At 37.1% G+C, this 20,352-nt stretch overlaps 1 protein-coding gene across 24 annotated transcripts in view; it reads right to left on the bottom strand.

Moving 5' to 3' along the window:
• The window catches only part of Trpm3 (transient receptor potential cation channel subfamily M member 3), a 764,333-nt gene extending 747,210 nt beyond the window's left edge, over positions 1 to 17,123 (bottom strand). For 6 of the 24 annotated variants that reach the window (XM_063250020.1, XM_063250026.1, XM_063250029.1 and 3 more), the window contains exon 1: positions 16,876 to 17,073. In XM_063250020.1, the coding sequence (XP_063106090.1) occupies positions 16,876 to 17,058 (183 nt within the window). In that variant the 5' untranslated portion in view covers positions 17,059 to 17,073. Of the gene's footprint in view, positions 1 to 16,875 lie in introns of all 24 variants that reach the window. The other 18 variants (XM_063249817.1, XM_063249836.1, XM_063249854.1 and 15 more) reach the window with 9 other exon arrangements.
• Between the last annotated feature and the right edge of the window lie 3,229 nt (positions 17,124 to 20,352).

Below are 20,352 nucleotides of genomic sequence, written 5' to 3'. Positions count from 1 at the left end.
CTATGTTTAACAATTTGACATTTTCTCCAGAAAGAAGAAAGAGTGCCCACCCTTCTGCAATGTGAATGATTCACAAACTCTGCAGAAATACAATATGCTCAGAATTACCTCACTGTTCACATCAGTGCAGAGCTGTAATGTTATCCCACCAGCCCAGTAGTCTATCAGGGGACCCAAAGGCTCCAGTTCTACATAAGATACAGTATGACTGCAAAATGTCTTTCTTCCATGAATCATATTTAATGGGTAAGAGGACAAAAGTAGGACTTAGTCACTGCTTATCTCTGGTTCCTTCTGGGCTCATTTTTCGTACTCTATTCATTTGGATTGTTTAGACTTAACAACATGAATTAAGCTCTTATTTTAGTTACTGTTACCACTGCATTCTCCAGTTACATGCAGTAACTTGATGGACCTGGTAAAGAATGAGCTCTTTTTGTAACTATAACCCAAATTGTTCCCCTTTTGTCATAGGCACTGGCCATGTGAATCATTAACACTTACCTTTTAAGGAAACCTAATTTCATTTATTGCTATGGGATCAAAAACTTTTGCATGCTTAAAAATTCACATTTCTTTGATACAAATAGATGCCAATAGTTCATAACATAGAAAAATAATTTTAAAGTTTAACTTTTCAAACAGAATGTGCCTTTATATGAAGAGATGACTTTGTGATGTAAAACCCAAAGCAAGCAGGAATAGATCTTAAACTGAAACTGGTACTACTCTGGGTAATGGATTGATGAAAACAAATGTCAGGTCCAGTTCAACCACTTCCCTCCAGTTAATCTTGAAGGGCTTCTTTCAGGGAAGTCCTTACAAAGACAAAGACAACAACAGTAACAAAAATATAACAATAAGAGTTCACTCATCGATTATTTTAAGCTTAATCATACACGTCTTAATAATAATGGTAATAATGATCACTATACTCATGGCAAAACTCTCTGTCTCAGGAACACAAAGGGAAATGCTTTCTATCTTGAGTCAGGCTCTTGGTTCTGTGGCCTATGAATCGAGCCTTTAGCTCTCTCTGGTTCCTGTTCCATGCTTCCCTAGAACTTCTTTGCAGCAACTAGTAACTAATCACAGATTTTCTAATATTTTGTATCCAAACACTTGCATAGAGTTTTCAAATATATTTAAAAATATATTTTTATTTTTCCCTAATTCTAAACAAGCAATTCAAATTCAAAATATTCCCCAGATATACAAATGACTGTTTGGCCACATTATCCAAGACTACCTGCCACAAATGTCATAGACAAAGAGTTTTTCCTCTTTCTCTGAGTTTTGACCTGACAACAGTACCTCTAGGCCAGGATGCCTTCCACCACCTAGCTGTCTGTGCTCCCCATCCAAAGGCTGCACGAACCCTGGCAACTTCTTGAAATTCACCATAGAATGGCATGCTGCTACAATGTGAACATGTTCCCCCAAAATTTGCATACCAAAGCCAAATGTGAATGTATTGGGGATAACTGTTTTGGGGAGGTGATTAGGTGATGAATGTGGAGCTCTCACAAATGGAATTAGAGCCATTATAAAAGAGAACCCAGAGTGTCCTCAGCTTCTCACATGTTACCATGTGAGGTTACAGTGCAGTCTCCTGTCATGGAAGAGGACCTCACTAGCTATTGAACCTAGGGCACCATGATTGTGGTCTTGCAGTCTCCAGAACTACAAGAAAACTATTTCCATTATCATAAACTTCCTGGTCTATGGTATTTTGTCATAGCAGCCTTAACAGACAAAACACAACCCCTGGGATAGACCTTTTGGGGACACAATCTACCTACTGAGTTTCACAGCTTAATTCCTCATTGCCCAGTGAGGTGTAGCTTAGGGAATCACAATGGACCCTAGAAAATTCTCAACTACTGTTTTCAAGAATATAATACCCTCTTTGGGATTACAATTTTTTCAATTTCCATTACTCTGATTTGTTTCAGGTCAGAATCATACAGATTTCTCACAAGTCCTGCTTCCTTGAAAGAAGCACATTTTTTAAAATAAAAGGAGGCAACTTTTCACTTTATTTGACCCAAGTGTTTTAAATAAAATCCATTGCAATCTCTTCACTTAAGGCTAATTTCTCACCTCTCTCTTTTTTCTTATTAACAGTAATGTATACTAACATAACACTGTAATCACTGTTGTTAGAGAAAAGAAACAAGTACTTTTATGAAAAAGCAGATGTCTTCAAATAACAGGAAAAAATAGTTGTAGTTCAACATGTCAAGCTGAGGACTATTTTTATTCATTAAAAAGGAAAAAAATCTATAAAATATCTATACACCAGTTAAAAAATTACATTTTACTGCACCTATGTAGAAAACATTAAATAAGGACAACCAAAAACATTTTACCAGTATTGTTTCAAGTAGGTGAATCAAAACTGAAAAGTCACAACATTTATTTGTGAGTCCAATCAACTTACTCATTTGGTCAGTCTTACCAAACTTTTTAGCAGATTGGTAACTTTTAAAAGTTCAGTATACTTAGACTATAAATAACATAGACATATAATATATGCATAATTGCTTACTAATATGTTTATATCATGTTATATTTAAAAAGTTAGTTTTTCTTTCCCTTTCAGAAATATTTTTTACATTTCTTTCTCTTGCACCATTTGAGGCTTTACCTGATACATACAGAGTGGGTACTCATTAAAATGTGTATGAAACACAATATTCCCCTAATCATTTCTAGTGAACATTCATAGCAGCAAAGTAATTTCCACTTCTGAAACCATCACTATGGATCCAATGAGTCTCCAGCTGTTTCAACCTTGCCAGCCATTAGAATCTCATCCCAAAGAGATGAGCCATGAGCATGAAATTAAAGGCATCTGAGAGAGATTTTTCAGCACCATCTTCATAACCTTGTCTGGTAAGGGATTAAGAAATCAAAGCATTGTATTGTAGTACCTATCGCAGGCAGAAAGCTGCCTCCTGAAAGAGGTCTACCCTCCTATTTCCAGAACCTACGAATGTTACTCTATATGGCAAAGAGGTACTAAGTCTGCAAATGGAATTAAAGTTGATAACTTTCTGATTTTAAATTACTCTGGATTATCCAAGTGGGTGCAATGTAATCATAAGGGCTCCTAAATGTGCATAAGAGTGGATCAAAGAAAGCCAGATGAGATGAGGGAATTAGGAGGAGATGTAACTTCCTGCCTTTGAAGATACAGGAAGGGGACATCATTTAGACCATGTGGTGACTTCTGAAGTTGGTAAAGGCAGTGGATGTCCCCCTGGGTACTGCAGAGGGGAAAACAGCCCTGCTGACACCTTGGCTTCTAGTTCAGCAAAACTATGTCAAACCTGTGAACTGTAATACTCCAAAATAATAAATCCATGTTCCATTAGGCCACTGAGTTCCTTATTTCCTTGTAGCTGTAGAAACCTAAGACAATACCCAACATTTTTAAATCCTGAAAGCAAAATCTTTAATACAGAAATAGTTTGACAACATCATTTTTATAGTCTATTTCTTAATGACACTTTAATTGGCCTCCACAATTAATAGGTGAAATATTTTCTTCCAGTTAATGGAATGCAGTGGTCCAATTAAAATCAAAGGCCTGACAGTGCACTAGCACATCAGTGCTACCACAAGCTTCCCATTATTACTACTTCTCAGCCATTTCTTCCAAGATTTCATCCTGACTTTACAATATAAAATTTACCCATGGAAGTGAATAGCTGATATGGGGACTTCTATTTTTAAAACTATTTCACCTAATAATTGCAGAAGAAAAAGCAGAATTATATCACCAGTTTGTAATGCCCTGATGAAATAATCGATCTTGGCCAGGAACCAGCAAACTTCAACCAAGGGCCAGACCCAGTTGTTGCTAGATTTCCCTTACCTAGAAACTACCAGTGATATTTATATTCTTAAATGACTGAAAAAAAAATCAAAGCAGGAACAATATTTCATAACATGAAATTATATGAAATCAAGTTTCAGTGTTTACAAACAATGTTTTATTGAAATAAAACCATGCCTGTTTATATATACAATGTCTATGCTACTTTCACCCTGTAACAACCAAACTGGGTTGTAGAAGATTGTATGGAACATAAACCTAAAATATTTACTTTTTAGCCCAGAAAGAAAATTTTTGCCAATGCTTGCTCTAAGCAGTGATTGAAAATAGTAGCCAAAACCCACAATGAGAGGCAACTAAGATACCTGTGAATTATCTTTATAAAAAATCAAATTAAAACTGATCAAAAGCTCCCGGCCAAACTACGAGTTCATAGTAAGTACAGTACGCAGAGGAACATGTGAAATGATGCTGTTAGGATATGTTTAATCTGATTTAGCATGTAGGAAACTCTACAGTTAAAATACATTTTCTCTGGGAAATGATTTTCAAAAGAAAAAAGATGACTAGAGACTAAAACAAACAATTGCAATGTATCAATTATACTTAGATTCCTATTTGAACAAAATGAGAATAAAACTAAGTTATGAGACAATCAAAGAAATGCAATTCTAACTTTACATTTGTGGGAATTAGGAAGCTTAATTTACTTAAATTTCAAAATAGTGTTACAGAGCCAAATATATTGCTCAGGGGTGCAGAAGTTGCCTGGAAAACATGTCCTGAGTTTGATTTCTGGTACCAAAAAAAATTAGCATTACAGTTTTAATGATTCTCTTAGGAGTTTGAGAATATAGCTCAGTGGTAGCAGCAGACATGCTTAGGATTTGCAAGCCCTAAGGTTCAATCCTCAGCACTAAGATACCCAAACTAATTAAGAATGTGAATATTTTTTGAGATGAAGTGACATAATATTTAAAATTATAGTAGTAGAGAAAACAGAAATAAAAACTAAAAGTTTAAATTGAAGTTGTTATGTGTTTATTACATTATTCCCTCTACTTCTGTGAATGGTCAGGGTTTTATATAATGAAAATATTTTCAAAAGCATTCTTTCCCATAAGTCTTAGATCTACAAAGAAAATAATTTTATAACCACCATTTATCTCATATCATAAAGAAACTGATCATAAATTATCAAAAATAAAATTTATTCTACATTTCAATACAGTATGGATTTCACAGTTTATCTTCAAAAATGTCCACAAATTCACCTTTGGCAAAACCATAGAATGGACATTTTAAGGACTAAGATCTGCCATGGAAAACAATCATCTTGAGAAGATAAACTGATTTTTTTTCTAAAGCATTTGTTAAACCAAAAGCCTAATATAATCACTAGTCTGACATTGCGTCTTGATTTCCAGAATTAAAGACCACCAATATTAGCTGCTGCTTTTGACCTTCAATTATAACATCTTTAGTTAACACCAGAGATCAGTTAGCTGCCTATTTCCTTTTAGTGAGTAGCTCTGACCAGGCTAAATTAGCTTCACATTCCAATACACGTATCATTCATCCTACATCCTGGGAGCAGGTATTTCCATCCTCATTTTATGATGAAAAAACAGAGACACAAAAGGATCACATTGCAAAACCAGTGAAAGAACTAAGTTGGGCTGGAAATCACTTCTGGTTAAGTCAATGTTGATTTAGGGTTAAAGTGAAAGGCCGAGACCACTCCCCTTCACCCCATACTAAATGTTAGTTGAATTAGAGTTAGAATCTGGTCAAATTTAACCTTTCTGTGGTGTAGACAAGTTCATAAAAGGAGAAACTTTTGATCTGTAGGTCTTCTAAAGAGCAGTGTTGGTTCCTGAGTTCATATCATAACAAAAGTATCCACAAGTTAAGAACCAAATAGAGCTGGAGATTTAGCTCAGTAGCCTAAGAAAGAAAGAAGAAGGTGAGTCAGCTCCCTATCCAGAGCCCAGGAGACTGTGTTAAGATCATTGCTCCAAAAGCTCAAGGGCCCGCACAGGGCCCAGCCACACTAGGCTGCACTTGCCTGAAAGGTTTCAGGCCTGTCCAGGACATGCCCAGTGAACTTCTCTGGAATCAGGAACTGGGAAACTCAGATGGCGGCTGGGGTGAGTCCCCGTGCCATCCTGAGCCTGGAACATTGTGTTAAGATCATTGCTCTCAAAGCTCAAGGGCCCGCCCAGGGCCCAGCCACTCTAAACTCACTTTGGGAGGTTTTGCAGCCTGAGTAGATTACCCCCAGACCTTCTTCAATTACAGTAGTGGAGAGCAGGTGAAGTGAGTTTCAAGGCATCGGTCTTTGCCCGGGGAGAGCCTTAGCCCATCATCCACAGTGGGTAGGTGCCTGCCTAGCTACCTGGAACAGTAAAGGTAGGGTGGGAGGGCCAAAAATAAGAATCACATGATCATTTCCACAGATGCAGAAAAAGCCTTCGATAAGGTCCAACATTTATTCATGATAAGAACTTTACAGAAAATTGGAATAGATGGTCTTTACCTCAATATAATAAAGGCCATTTATGACAAACCAACAGCCAGCATCATACTAAATGGCCAAAAATTGAAAGCTTTTACTTTAAAATCAGGCACAAGACAAGGATCTCCCTTATCCACACTCCTATTTAATATAGTACTGGAAATACTAGCCAGAGCAATTAGACAAGAGAGAGAAATAAAAGGGGTAAAGATAGGAAAAGAAGAAGTTAAATTATCATTATTAGCAGATGACATGATACTCTATATAGAAGACCCCCTAAACTCCATTGAAAGACTCTTAGATATAATAAATAAGTTCAGCAAGGTAGCTGAATACAAGATCAATACTCAAAATATAGTATAGCCTTACTATACACTAACAACAAGATCACAGAGAGAGAAATAAGAGAAGCCACATCCTTCACACTAGCAACCAAAAAAAATGAAATATTTAGGAATGACTCTTATGAAAGAAGTGAAAGACCTATACAAGGAAAATAATAATACACTGAAAAAAAGAAATTGAAGAGGATCTCAGAAAGTGGAAAGACACCCCTTACTCATGGATAGGAAGAATAAATATTGTGAAAAATCACCATTCTCCCAAAACTGTTATAGATTCAATGCAATCTCAATAAAAATATCATCAACATACCTCACAGATCTAGAGAAATCACTGCTAAAATTCATCTGGAGTGAGAAGAGACCTACAACAGCAAAGACAGTTCTAAGCAGCAAAGGCAAGGCAGGAGGAATCACAGTCTCTGACTTGAAGTTATACTACAAAGCAACTGCAGTAAAATCAACATGGTACTGGAATCAAAACAGAACTGAAGATCAATGTAATAGATTAGAAGATTCAACCATAAGTACAAACACACTCAATCACCTTATCTTTGATAAAGGGGCCAAGCATGTTCACCGGAAGAAGGACAGTCTCTTTAATAAATGGTGTTGGAAAAACTGGCTCTCCTTATGCCAAAATCTAAAACCAGACCCATGCCTATCACCATGTAATAAATTAAAACCTAAATGGATCAAAGATATGAATATTAAAACAGAAACACTAAATCTATTGGAAGACAAATTGGGTAAAAACCTTAAAGACATATGGGTAGGCAGAGAATTCATGAACAGCACTCAAACCGCATGGGAAATACTTCCCAGAATCAATAACTGGGATCACCTCTTATTAAAAAGTTTCTGCATGTCAAAAGAAATCTCCAGCATAGTGAAAACACAACCCACAAACTGGGAAAAAATCTTAGTGAACTCTTCCTCAGACATAGGACTTCTGTCTTAAACATATAAAGAATTTAAAGAATCAGACCCCCAAAATTCAAAGATCCAATCCAAAAATGGGCAGCTGAGATGAATACACACTTCTCAGATGAAGAAATACAAATGGCAAATAAATACTTTAAAAAATGTTCATCATCATTACTCATTAGTGAAATGCAAAATAAAACCACACTGAGATTCCATCTCATTCCTAAAAGAATGGCCAGGTTCAAGAAAACTACCAACAACAAATGTTGGAGAAGCTGTGGGGAAAAAGGAACTCTCCTGCACTGTTGGTGGGAGTGTAGACTGGTACAACCATTGTAGAAGTCAGTCTGGAGATTTCTCAAAAAGCTGGGATTGGAAGTCCCATTTTTTTCCAGCTATTCCACTTCTAGGCATATTCCCAGAAGAACTGAAAGCATCTTATCACAGAGATATATGTACACCCATGTTTATAGCAGCACAATTTGTAATAGCCAGATCTTGGAAACAACCTAAGTGTCCATCAATTGAGGAATGAATTTAAAAAGTTGTGGTATTTTTACGCAATGGAGTACTACTCAGCTATAAAGAATGATAACATTGAGATATTTATAAATAAATAGGTGCAGCTTGAGACCATACTCATAAGTGAAATAAATCAAACCCACATGTATAAATACCAAAGAGTTTCCCTCGTGTAAGAAATGATAACAATACATAAAAGTATGTGGTAATCATGATTCCCCATTATATTGCTTTGAAGCCTTATAATGTTTTCATTCATTAATTGTAATGATTTTATTCTGGGCTGTTTGATTTTATTGTCTGTGATGGTATGAACAGCTATTTTGGAGAAAAGACATCATAATAGCTAGTGCTGATTTAATATCATCTTGTTTTGAAATCCCATAAAGCTTTTGTTCTTTTGTCTCCATCTGTCTTGTCATGTTGTATCTTACTGGATTTTATTATATGTGATAATATAAACAAAAACTTTTATAGACAAGGAGATAATATAGAAACCATTGTTCATTTTCTGTTAGTTGGTACTAAACACCCTGTAATACTGTCATTCTCTTGAATGGTTTTACATTGTCTTGATATGTTTGATGCTACAGTGTACAAAGTTATACTCAAGTATTTCAAGGAAAGAGACACTATGGTAACTTCTTTTATGTCGGAATATCTTGTGGTGAAACGCTATGTGGCTTAAATTGTAATGTTCTGACCTGTGCTGTTTTGTTGTTACGTCCTCTTTTATCTCAATCTCCTTTTTTTATTTTTTTTATTTTTATCTTTTTAATTAAGGGAAAAAATAAATAACAAACAGCAGGATGTATTATAGTAACCCACTTTGATTTTCTACTAACTTGATTTGAAAACCCTATATTGCTCTCACCATCTTATTTTGACTGATTTTCCTCTATTCTGTTTTGCTTGATAGTACCAAGTTTGAGAGTATAGGCAACAACTTTGAAGACAATAAGATTCACTATGATGCCCATTCTGGTTAGACTATTATCTTCTTTTGAAGTCCTGTAATGTCTCCAATGTTTTGGATTTATTGGTTTTGTTCTTTACTGTTTTGTTCAGTTCTATTATAACTGATGATATAGGCAATTCTTTTTAAGATAGCAAGAGGCATTATGGTAACCATTGCTTGTGTTTTTACACCATGTATTATGTCCATCCTTTTGATTTGACTGACTCTGTTTTGTTACGTCACATTTGGTTTTATTCTCTTCAAAAAAAGTAATAAGAACTGTGAGAGTAATAAAACCCAAAATGTGTAATTGTCATTGTAAAAAAGAGAGGAAAAGAAAGTGCTCTAAAGGGTATAACTGCATGTATATTTAAGCGTATAAGATAGATAACCATATTACTGAGTTTTGGTTGGATCATTGAATAGAACTGTTTGCAGTCTCACTGTTTGAATGTCTACTTTATATGCTTTAATTTTGTAACTTGAACAACTATTTCTAAGGTGAAAATATGCAACTATTAACTAGTGACTTCCTGTTTATTTTTTTTAATTCTGTATTACTTTTACCCTTTTTCTGGTTTTTTTTCTTTTTCTCCTTAAATAAAATTTTTAAAAAAGAAAAAAGACAAAAAGGAAAAGAACCAAATAGATAAATAAAAGCATGCTTATTGAATATGGATAGTAATAGAAAAATTAATTAATTATATTTAGTTATTTAACTATATTTTTATTCCAATACAGGAATGAAATGAATAAACTCCCTATGGCTTAAATATACTAAAAAACATGCTACATCTATAGGTAACGCCTGGATATATCTCAAAAAATACAATATTCAGTAGAAAAACCGTATTACAAAAGAATACATGTTATATAACACAGTCCATGAAAGAGTACATAAATATGTAGTACAGGTATCTTTAGGAGTCTTAACCTCAATTTTAGAATATTTTCTATCTTTAGGGAAGGAGTAATGAAAGTGGGAAATATTTTAACTGTATCTATGGTACTCTTTTTAAAAAATGAAAGATAGCAAATAGATAACTTTTACTTAATGTGAGTTAGAATTATCAGTACTCTTTTTGTTATATCTTTAGATATTGGAGACTATTTAAATTTTAAATAAAACAAAGTCAGTATTCACTTACTTATCTTTATTTAAAAGAAAAAGGAAAACTTGAGAAAACACTAAATTCTATAGGAAAGGAAGACGAACTGTCCTAATAGAATTTGCTAGAAGACGCTATCAAGAATTACAAAATGCCTAAGGTACACAGCTAACAATTAACCAACCAAGATTCCTAACTGGATCTACTTGATTCAGAGCTTTCTAAAATCAAATTGCATTTTCCATGGAATTACTACAAAAGATTTGTGCTCAAGTTAAACCTTATGTGAACACTGTTGCTCAATAGAGCTCTCCTTCAATACTCTCACTCTTCTGAATTTCATTCAAAAAAATCTTAGAAAACTCAGTGTTCAGAAAGAACAAAAATACCAACTCGTTATTGCAATCCTATGGCACCTAGTGCTTGGACTGGCAGCTTGTCATATCAACTTTAAACTAGTCACCATCTTTAAGACACCCAAAATATCACCTGTCTTACTGAAGTTAGGATACTCCCCACATCTCTTGAGGCATTTGGGAGAGTAGAGAAAGACACAAAATGATATTTCAGCAATCTCTGAAATACTAACAATGGTTGCCATAAAATACAAATTTCCTGCATGAAGGCTGAAGAATACTTGGCTCTACTCAACAAGGTTCTAATTTCCAGAAGAATTAAAGACCACTAATATATTTTCATGTAACAAGGGCAGCTGGTGCTTTTGACCTTTGTTGTAACATCTTTAGGTAACAGAAGCCAATGTTGACTGACTCATGAATACATTCACATTTTATAATAAATATGTACTAAGTAAAATCTGCAAAAAAATCCATAATCTGTTTCAACCTCTACATATCAGTCTATGAAGACTGACAACAGGCTAGAATTTAACATAATGGGAAATTGGTCTCCCATTCTCCCATCAACAAACCGTATCTGCTCCAAGTCTATAAACGAGTTCCTTTGCTATTATTTCTACATATGTAAACTCTTCTTTAATAATCCCTCCTCTCAGTGAGTTAACGTACATCTCTCCTGTTGTGCAAATTTAGAATTCTTCTGCTTCTACAGTACTTCCTTTTCCCTTCATAGCTAAGAACCTAAAATCCACCCTATATTAAATAGAAAGCTTTGTTAATGTAATTATTAATGATTAATTCATTGAGCAAATGGTTTAGTGTTTATTAAGTGCCAAGTATTGTTCATAGCTCTTGAATGTATCAATAGATGACATAAAAATCTATCTTGGGGACCTTATAACCTAGCTGCAGTAAATACTGGAAATTGCTTTAATGGACAGTCAGGAATTACATAATCATGCAAATAATGTACTTAGATGAATTCTGGGCATAGTAAGCCCTGTGTAGTTGGTCTTGTTACTTCTGCTCTCCATCTGCTTTGTCTCCCACTCTCCACATTTGGGCACTCAGTTCAAGTGACTCTAAAAGAATTATCATTGCCTCTTTCTAAACTGCCAAATCTACCCAGGTCTTTCTTCATCATTTGAGAATCAGGGACCATGTCTATGAAACTTTTTATCCTAACCTCCCAGCAGCACCTTTAAAGAGAGGCTGACTACTTTATTCTTTGCATCAATGTACCCTGACTATAAATCTAGACTGTAGTCTCTGTCTGGCTTTGCATATGTGTTTCCCACATTGAACTCTCAGTTCAGTCAGGGAAGCTTCCAGTATCTACCATCTTCCGGTACCCAACACTTTCTAAGTAATTGACAAGTGTTAGGATAAGTTTCTTTAAACGTTGTTCTATAATCTTTTCCTTTTGTCTCTATCAGCCCTCTTTTTGACAATGCAAACAAAAGAAACAAAGTAAAACTAACAGTCAACCATCACAGCTGGTCTAGCCAAATGAGTATAAAATTTTATTGCTACCTATAAATTATTTTTAATGACTCAATTGTTTTTAAAAAGATCTCAGTAAATATTAGCAAGAGGAACCACTGTAATATATTTTGGAATAAATGGAAATAAATTTAATATCATCTCCATGCAAGTATATATTACTCTCTGGAGCTTCAAGTATTTGAACTATGCATTCCCTAATATAGGAAAGGCCCTCAAATTAAAGATTAAACTAAATGAAATTTTATTTTGCTATGAAGTTTGGAGGACTTTTGTTATTTATTATACATATCACTAAAGATTAATATTCACCAATGCTTAGACAAAACAGGCCATTATCAGAGAAGGGCTGTTTCTTCATCAAAAGAAAAAGAGATCATAGTAACAAAATAATACAACTATATACCTGATCACTACAATGCTGTTGCTTTTAATTTTTTAACACAGTGAGTAAAAGTTGGTAAACAAAAATCAACCTGTCTAGAAATGGTTTATTCAGTAAATGGACTAGCACTCCAGGATATCCGCACTGCTTTCCGGTTTTACCAGGAGAGCCCTTTGTAATAAGGACAAACCATTAAGGGCTTAATGACACTGCAGTAGCACATTAGACACTGAAAAGGGAAACATGGATTTTTTTCACCAAGTTGTAGCTCTCTACCACAGCCACCATGGGATCTACCATCTCCACAATCTTCATATGCTCAGTTGGTAGAGAGATGAGTCTTTCTGACTTTAGCCCTGCCTCTGATTTGGCTTTTCCTTGTTTATTTTAAGACCATGAAGAATTTAGCTTTGGCAGAAAAACTGAAAGTTACCTAGCAGGCCCAAAGGGCACAAGTCAGGAAGGAATGGAGGCAGGTTGGCTCATGGGTTTTCCCCTTGCACAGAAAGCATCTCAAATAGTTGTAGGAAGAGTAGACTGATAACCAGAGGACAAGGACTTGCTCTCTGGGGAGCCCTGCTGGTTCCATACAGTCACTGATGGTGCTACATGCTCTCAGCTGCCTACCTGTCTGTGCAAAGTGTGGCAGTGTGTGCTTGGCACCTGCTGACAAGGGTAATTATAGCATTAGTGAAAGCAAGTGTGCTATTGGAGGTTGAAAAACAACTCTAATTACAAAGGCTCTACCATTCCCTTCCCTCTGTACTGTTTCATCTCCTTTTACAGAGCATTTACTCAGATAAAAATTAAATCTGCCTATATTTGAAAAGAAGCCTTTAAATAGTTGTGCAACTAGAGAAAATCACCTATTAAAATGAAAACTTCATGCTGAGAGTAGTATTTGATATCTGTAACAACAAACATCACTTGATTAGCACATTTTGATTGATGTGCAAGCATTCCTGTGCAGCTACAATTTAAGCAAAAAATAATAGACAATACTTCAAGGAAAAATATGAAACCTAAATCTTACAGAATGAACACAAAAAATTTTAAATTACTTTTGTAACCACTGACCAATTCAAAAGAAACATTACTTAAAACAGTTATACTCAGAAATTTAATCTGCTACCCAAAATTCAAATATCTATCACTCATACTAGTGGGAAATAAAACTGATATAAACTTCATTAGCATTCATTTACTTTTTTAAAAAGTGTTGCTTTTGATGTAAAATAACCTATCAACTGATCTCAGTAAGGAAAGATCTCTAAGGAATAACTATTATTAAATTCTATTTCATCATTTCATCACATCAAAATTTTATGATTTGGGGTTTGAGTATCAAAGTAACCTGAATTCATAAAATGTCCATTGAAGACCATGAAGTCTAAAAATAAAAGAAGACTATTCCTTGAAATACAAAAATGAAAAAGAAGCCTTTGCAAATAATAAGGCTTAATTTGTTAGATATTCCTGTTATGGTGGACCAAAACTTAAAGGGCCATTTAAATCCCTTTGCGAGAATGCAAAACACCTGGTCCACCTTCCAGCTATCATACAGAACAGTGCTGCTTCTGCCTACCACCAAAAAAGCAGCAGAACCCAGATAGCTGTGGCCTGCAGTGACCCACACTGTCTTACAGTAGGCTTGCCTTACTCCATAAACAACAAGAGGAAACCATTTTCTGAATATCAAAGAGATTACCAAAAAAGTAAGTTTGATTCTAATACCAGCATCAAAAGGATGAAGCTTCACAAGTTTTAAAAAACCCATACATATGTTGTGCTAAGTAGCAAATGTAATAACCAAGGTTTATTCAAACAGTGATCCTCTGAACTTCAAATACAAAACATAACTCAAAACACACAGAAGAAAGTCCTATGGATAATGAAGAATTTGACCAAACTCTCCTTGCTGAGGTAAATATCTTCCATTTGCTCTGATGGGTGCTTCTTTGTTGTTATATGAAAAATAAAAATAACACAATGATTCCCACTGGGGACAGAGTCATAAGCTACATATCATTACCAGGGGCTGACTTTAGCTTGAAGTGATTTCATGACAAGCTAAATCAGGGAAAAAGCTAACAAAGGCTACTTTAATAAAAACAACTTCATAAATATTTTATAATCTCAAAACACATAAGAAAGATGTAAGAAAAAGCCTATGTTTTATTATTAGCCTAATTTCTCCATGTTTATGTGTTTTGTTTTCAAAGAAAATATTAAAATCTTCATTTGATTTCTATGAGGAGGGATGATGCCACAGTATTTCTGAGTATAACATACAATAAATGAGATGTACATCTAGATCATGGAGTACCCTATCTAGTCATTAGAACAAATTTAAAAGAGCGTTATTCATAGCAAGAGCTTTAATCTCTACAGTTTAAGGGGTACCAGCTCACTTTAAGTGGGAAAAAATGTTTCATACTTTGAAGATTTAAAACTTTTATAACCATATTTCCTGCAAGCAATATTTTCCCCTCCTCTTGTTTGTGTAAATAACTCAAGCATCTCTCTGATGAAGTTGAAAACCTTTTATAACAACTAACAGAATCAAATTTTGGCCAGAAACTAGAAAGTATAACATCCCAAGTATAAGATTTGCAAAGCTTCATTATTTTTGTATTTTAGCTTAATCTGATAATTAAAATCATAGTTTAGAGTTATTTTTGGATTTTTAGAACAAAACATCAAATTTTCCATGTGCTATGAGAATAAGCACAAGCTTTTGTTATCAACTTGTTTTTAGCTAAATTGTGAGTGCTTTGATTAACAAGTACTGCAGAGAAATCCAGCAGCACCTCACCTTAGGAAAGAAAAGAACACGGTTACTTTTCCAGATGTCTCCGGTTGTCATGGTATCTTATGCCCTCTGTCTCATATTTTTATTCTAGGTACAAACATGCAAGCTATTTAGTCTAATTTATTACAAGAGTATATGAAAATTTATACATTTCCTATATAGATTGTTAACACACCTGTTGAATGGAATCAAAGAAGCAGCATATGAACTTCCTTTGAATCGTATTTGGACTTTTTAAAAAATAGATAGTTAATTCTCAGTTCACATAAATGACAAAATCCAGCTGTCATCGATTTCCATTTTTTACACAATTTATTTTTAAAAGCCTATCTTTAGGTTAATATCTTCCTTTTTAAGATATTTTCAAGTCCACATTTCTAAAAAATTACTATGTGCATGTATGAAATAAAGTCAATTGTATTTTACGTGTATCCTACCCATGTTCCAATGGAAAAGCTGCCCAACAAACACATTAAATGTTTGAGAAAAATTCTTCAAACTTAATAACATTTTTACTACTAGTTCTTGCAAACAGGCCAACAAAATAAATATTTTAAGAATTTCCAGTTTATTCTGTTAAAGTAATGTTGAAATATTCTGCTTTTAGGGATTTTTATCTTTCAATGCCAACTCCTTGCAAGCAGAGCAGGCTAATACTGCCATGCCCGTATACAGGGCTTATGCACCAGCCATTCTCCAAACTAATTCACGTTCTCTTTACTATGCAAAACTCGTGACAGCCCCTCTGAATGTAAAGCACAAGCACACACACAGGTGCTGGCACTCTTAAGGATGTTTCAGGAGTTACAAGTGGTATTCCCTCCTTCTCCACGAGCAACAGGAGGGCTTATGCAACTCTGCTAAAACAGAACAGAAAACAAGTAATCCTTAAATATTCAAAATGGAAGTGCCAGTAAAGTTTTCATCGACTGTACTTTTACACACACACACGATGCCTGTACTAATTTTACTTGACGGCTTCTGTGGAGCTAATTAAACACTGAGAAGGAGCTGGCACGTGGGAAACTGTTTTCTGAATGCCGTTTCTGTTCAGCCGCGGGAGTCTGAGCACCTGGGATGTTCCTGCTATTCTCCCCATGCAAATGACATTCTGCAAACAATGGAACGCGCCCGTTAGAATTATTTAGTGGGGGTGTGAGATGGAAATACAGCGCGAAGAGAGTGAAATGATGGCATGCCCTCCCTATTCCGCCCTCATTCAGCGGATGCCAACTATCTCCGGGAACAAGGGGCACGGACAGACCCTCGGGACTATCCATGAGTCAGAGCCCTGCGCTTGACAACAGCTCGCACGCTCTGTTAATTACTAAACTCCCCGGCTCTGGCTACGCGAGCCCCTCGCCTCTCCAACACGTTTTTCCAGCGAAGCCATCCAGAGCCTCTCCCCAGGGTGCGGAGAGGGAAGGCGCTCCTGCTCGCCCCTCCTGCGGCCCCCAGCACTTTCCACAGAGCGGCTCCACAAGTTCCCCCGCGCCGCGCCCGTGCAGGCAAGTTCAGCACCATGGACAGGGCTGGGGGCGCCCAGGGGAAGGGGGCGTCTGTCTGCGGGCTCGCCAGGCCACTCCCGGCCACTCACCGGCGTCTGCTGCGACGGAAGTCCGGAGCGCTTGGTGGACCCCTGCTTGGAACTTAACCTTTTCCACGACTCGGCAAACCTGCCCCGGCTGGCGCTCCGGCTGCGCCTGCGGCTCTCAGCACTGTCCTCGCGGTCCGAGCAGCCCCGCTCCACTTCGGCCGCGTCCCTCCACTTCTTCCCCATGCTAAGTCAGCCTCGCTGCGGCAGGGAACAGCCTGGCGCCGCGCGCCCTCGCTCGCGGTCCGCCGCGGGTCTCGCTCCAGCCTGCGCGCAGCTCTCGGTTACCGCCGCTGCCAGCAGGCTGCGCTTGCGCCCGCGATTGGCTAACTGTGGGCTAGGGCTGCGAGCGCCACCTGCGCGGAGCCGGCTTCCCTTTGCGCCCCTAAAATTGCTCTCAACTTCTCAGCCAGCCGCTGCCTTCCCTTACCCCGGGGCGGGGGGCCGGCCCACGCCTGAGGCTAATGATGCATAGCTAGGTAGCTACTGTGGAGTCACCCGCCTGCTCAGTCCCCGGGGCTTGAAACCAACCCCATCCCAGAGCTGCGAGTAGAAGCCAGAGTCATCCCCTCTGGGTAGGTGGAGACTCCAGTTGACTTAGACAAAGACAAAAAGGGTGCCACTTTGGTCCTGCCTCTATCTTCTTTCTTCTCTTTGCAGTAACTGTCTTCTAAGGATGCTTGGGGAGAAGCTACCTTCATCTTCCTGTCAGATGGCATGCTAATTCCTGCTCCCACAGTCCACAGACACAGCCCAGTGCGCCTCAGCCTTTGCTGCGTATTTAAGTTACCTGAACAGTCTTCACTGTGTGTGCTGTTAAATGCTGATATTCCTCAGGGAGTCTAATTTAATTGGCCCGGCTGTGGCCTGGGAATCAGGATAGTTATAAGCTTCCCAGTGGCCTGGGAATGTGACTGTTTGAACGGCTGCCTGGCTTGAGCATGGAGCCTGGCACGAAAGTTAGGACTCCTTACAGCAACTCATTTTTCTCTCAGGAGTAGATAGCAAAGAGTATTCAGTTTCCCCTTTCACTCCCGGGGCTGTTAAATTGAGGAGAATGTGAGATGGATTCATGGTCCAGCTTCCCAGTGATGTGTATTCTCTGTCACCGTCACATTATAATCCTTCTGTATATTTACCTTCTGCTCACTGGGAAAAGGGGCACAGATTCTCCTGAGTCCTGGATCATTTATCTCACCAAGCTGAACTGTCCTCGTGTTCAGAAATGCCTGGATCAGATGAGAGATGACAGTGGGGACATCACAGATCTACAAAAGCTGAAGCAATGACCTTGTTATTAAAAGGGACTGAAGCAAAGCCTCATATCACTCCCAAATCGAAAAGGCTGTCTGGATGCTCTTTTGTTGCAATGGTAACAGATTCGTGTTCATTCCTAAAACAGGCATTCTCCTCATAGGTCAATATTGCTTGGTTCTCCCAGGAGGAAAAAGTGAACAGAGAAGTAAGGAGACAGGGTGAGAACTGCTGTAAAAAAAAAAAAATAGAGGTTGTTGTACCCTCTGGGAGAATGATGTGAGTCGTCAGTGGCCATTCTGATGAAGCAGAGGTTTCAGAATTGCCTATTTGTGGGCATGAGATCCAGAACTCCAAAACCCCGCAGCGTGCACCCATGTGCAATGCTACATTCGTATGAATCCTGTTAAGTAAAAAGACTCACATAGTGCACAGCCTATCTTTTCAGCAACCTTTTGTGTGCAGAAATCACATATTCATATTAAACAAAATGAGGCTCTAAATAATATTTGCAGCATTCAGACATTTAATGAGAAAACCACCGAGCCCGTTTTGCATTTTCTCACTACCTATCTAAGTTCATGGATTTGAAACTATTAGTGACATTTCATGGAAATACAACAAATTAGCTCAACTTCCTTCCCTTCGCAAAAATAAAACAAAATGATTATGCATAGCTCACAAGTGACACAGACATGGGAACTAAATGCCAATTGGGAGATAGAAGGAAAATGAGCAAATTAAGACAAAGTCAATGTTTATCTTTCCCTTTAGCTGCCTACAAAGGCAAATATAGTATGATTCCCTACAAGATGAAAATTCTGTGCTCAGTGGATACTTGCCAGTTCATTCTTCACATGCAGATGATAATACCTCAAAAGAGAGGTAAGAGGCACCTTCACCGGTGTGTTAGCATATGTTATCCAAGAATGCTTGATTTGCAGTCACAAATCTAGTTCAGCTATGCTATTCCATTAAGGAGAAAAGGAGCCCACCGTCAAGGACAGCTGTTGAGGAAAACCATACCAGTGCACCCATGAGCAAAGGCAACTGGTAAAGTTTTTTTAAAATATACTTACAAAAATTTAGTGCTGAGTAGTAATTGCATATGGCATTTTAAAAATCTGTATGGTTTAAAATGAACTTTCAATGGACCTTATTATAGGACACTGTTTTAAAAGGCTTCTTTAAAAAGCTGACCCCTGCATTTCCTTTTGCACTGGACAAGTACCCAAAATGTCTGGGAAATGTACAAAGCTACATTCGACTTGATTGTAGGCAAGCAGAAATAGACGCTTTCCTCTTCTGATATTCAAATAGGCAGGAATTGGGAAGCCAGGTTGAAAGTCTATCACTTTTATTACAAAGTTAGCAGAGAGTAAGCAGCAACAGAGCTAAGAACATGTCAAAAGTTACCAGAAGTAAAATTCTGGCAACAGAGTTAGATGCTACTTCCAGAGGTCACTATGACTACACAAAGTAAATGTCAGTAAATTTTTAAAAAGCAAGTAAGAACTATGACAAAACTCCACAGAGAGTTTCTAGGGACTAAAGAATGTGCAAAGTAATAGGATAAAATTAGGGAGAAAAAACCCTCTGATGATGCAGAGATCACCTTCAAAAAAGCCTTTTAATATAGAATTCTATGATAAGGGTAATTGAAAGTTCATTTTTAGACCAAAAAGCTAAAAGAAATGCCATATGTAGTCACTACTCATCACTAAACTTTTCAAAGTACTGTTTAAAAACGTCACCAGCTGCCTTGAGTGCTCACAGATGTACTGGTATAGTTTAATAATAGGTAGTCTATATAAAATAAAATGTGTACGTGTTTATGTACTGGTCAAATACAACATTTTGCAAAGTTCTGGACAATGAACATGAAAAACCATTTTTTTTAAATTCTCAAGAAAATACAGTTAGGTCTAAGCACTCTCCTGCCTAAAGCTTACATGGTCAACCTATCTTATCAATCAGTTTCTAATCAAAAGAAACTCTCTCCTAACCCCGTTTGTGCTAGGTCATACAGTCATGCACTTTATTGCAAAAGAATTAATAGGTAATATCATTTTGTTTGGATGTGGAAACCCACAGGCATGCCCCGGAGCTAACTAAACCAGGCAAAGCGTGAGAGGAGAGGGCAAACAGAAAATGATAAAAATTGCCAACCCGTGGTTGACCAAAAATTCTTCTCACAAAAGAAGAAAATAGACACCACAGTTCATC

The sequence above is a fragment of the Cavia porcellus genome, unplaced genomic scaffold (genome assembly GCF_034190915.1).
Source record: "Cavia porcellus strain 051 isolate PalLab524CR breed Dunkin Hartley unplaced genomic scaffold, mCavPor4.1 scaffold_1, whole genome shotgun sequence".
In the NCBI taxonomy this organism is placed as follows: domain Eukaryota; kingdom Metazoa; phylum Chordata; class Mammalia; order Rodentia; family Caviidae; genus Cavia; species Cavia porcellus.
Note: the sequence above shows the minus strand (reverse complement) of the source record. Positions and strands in the feature narration are given on the sequence as shown.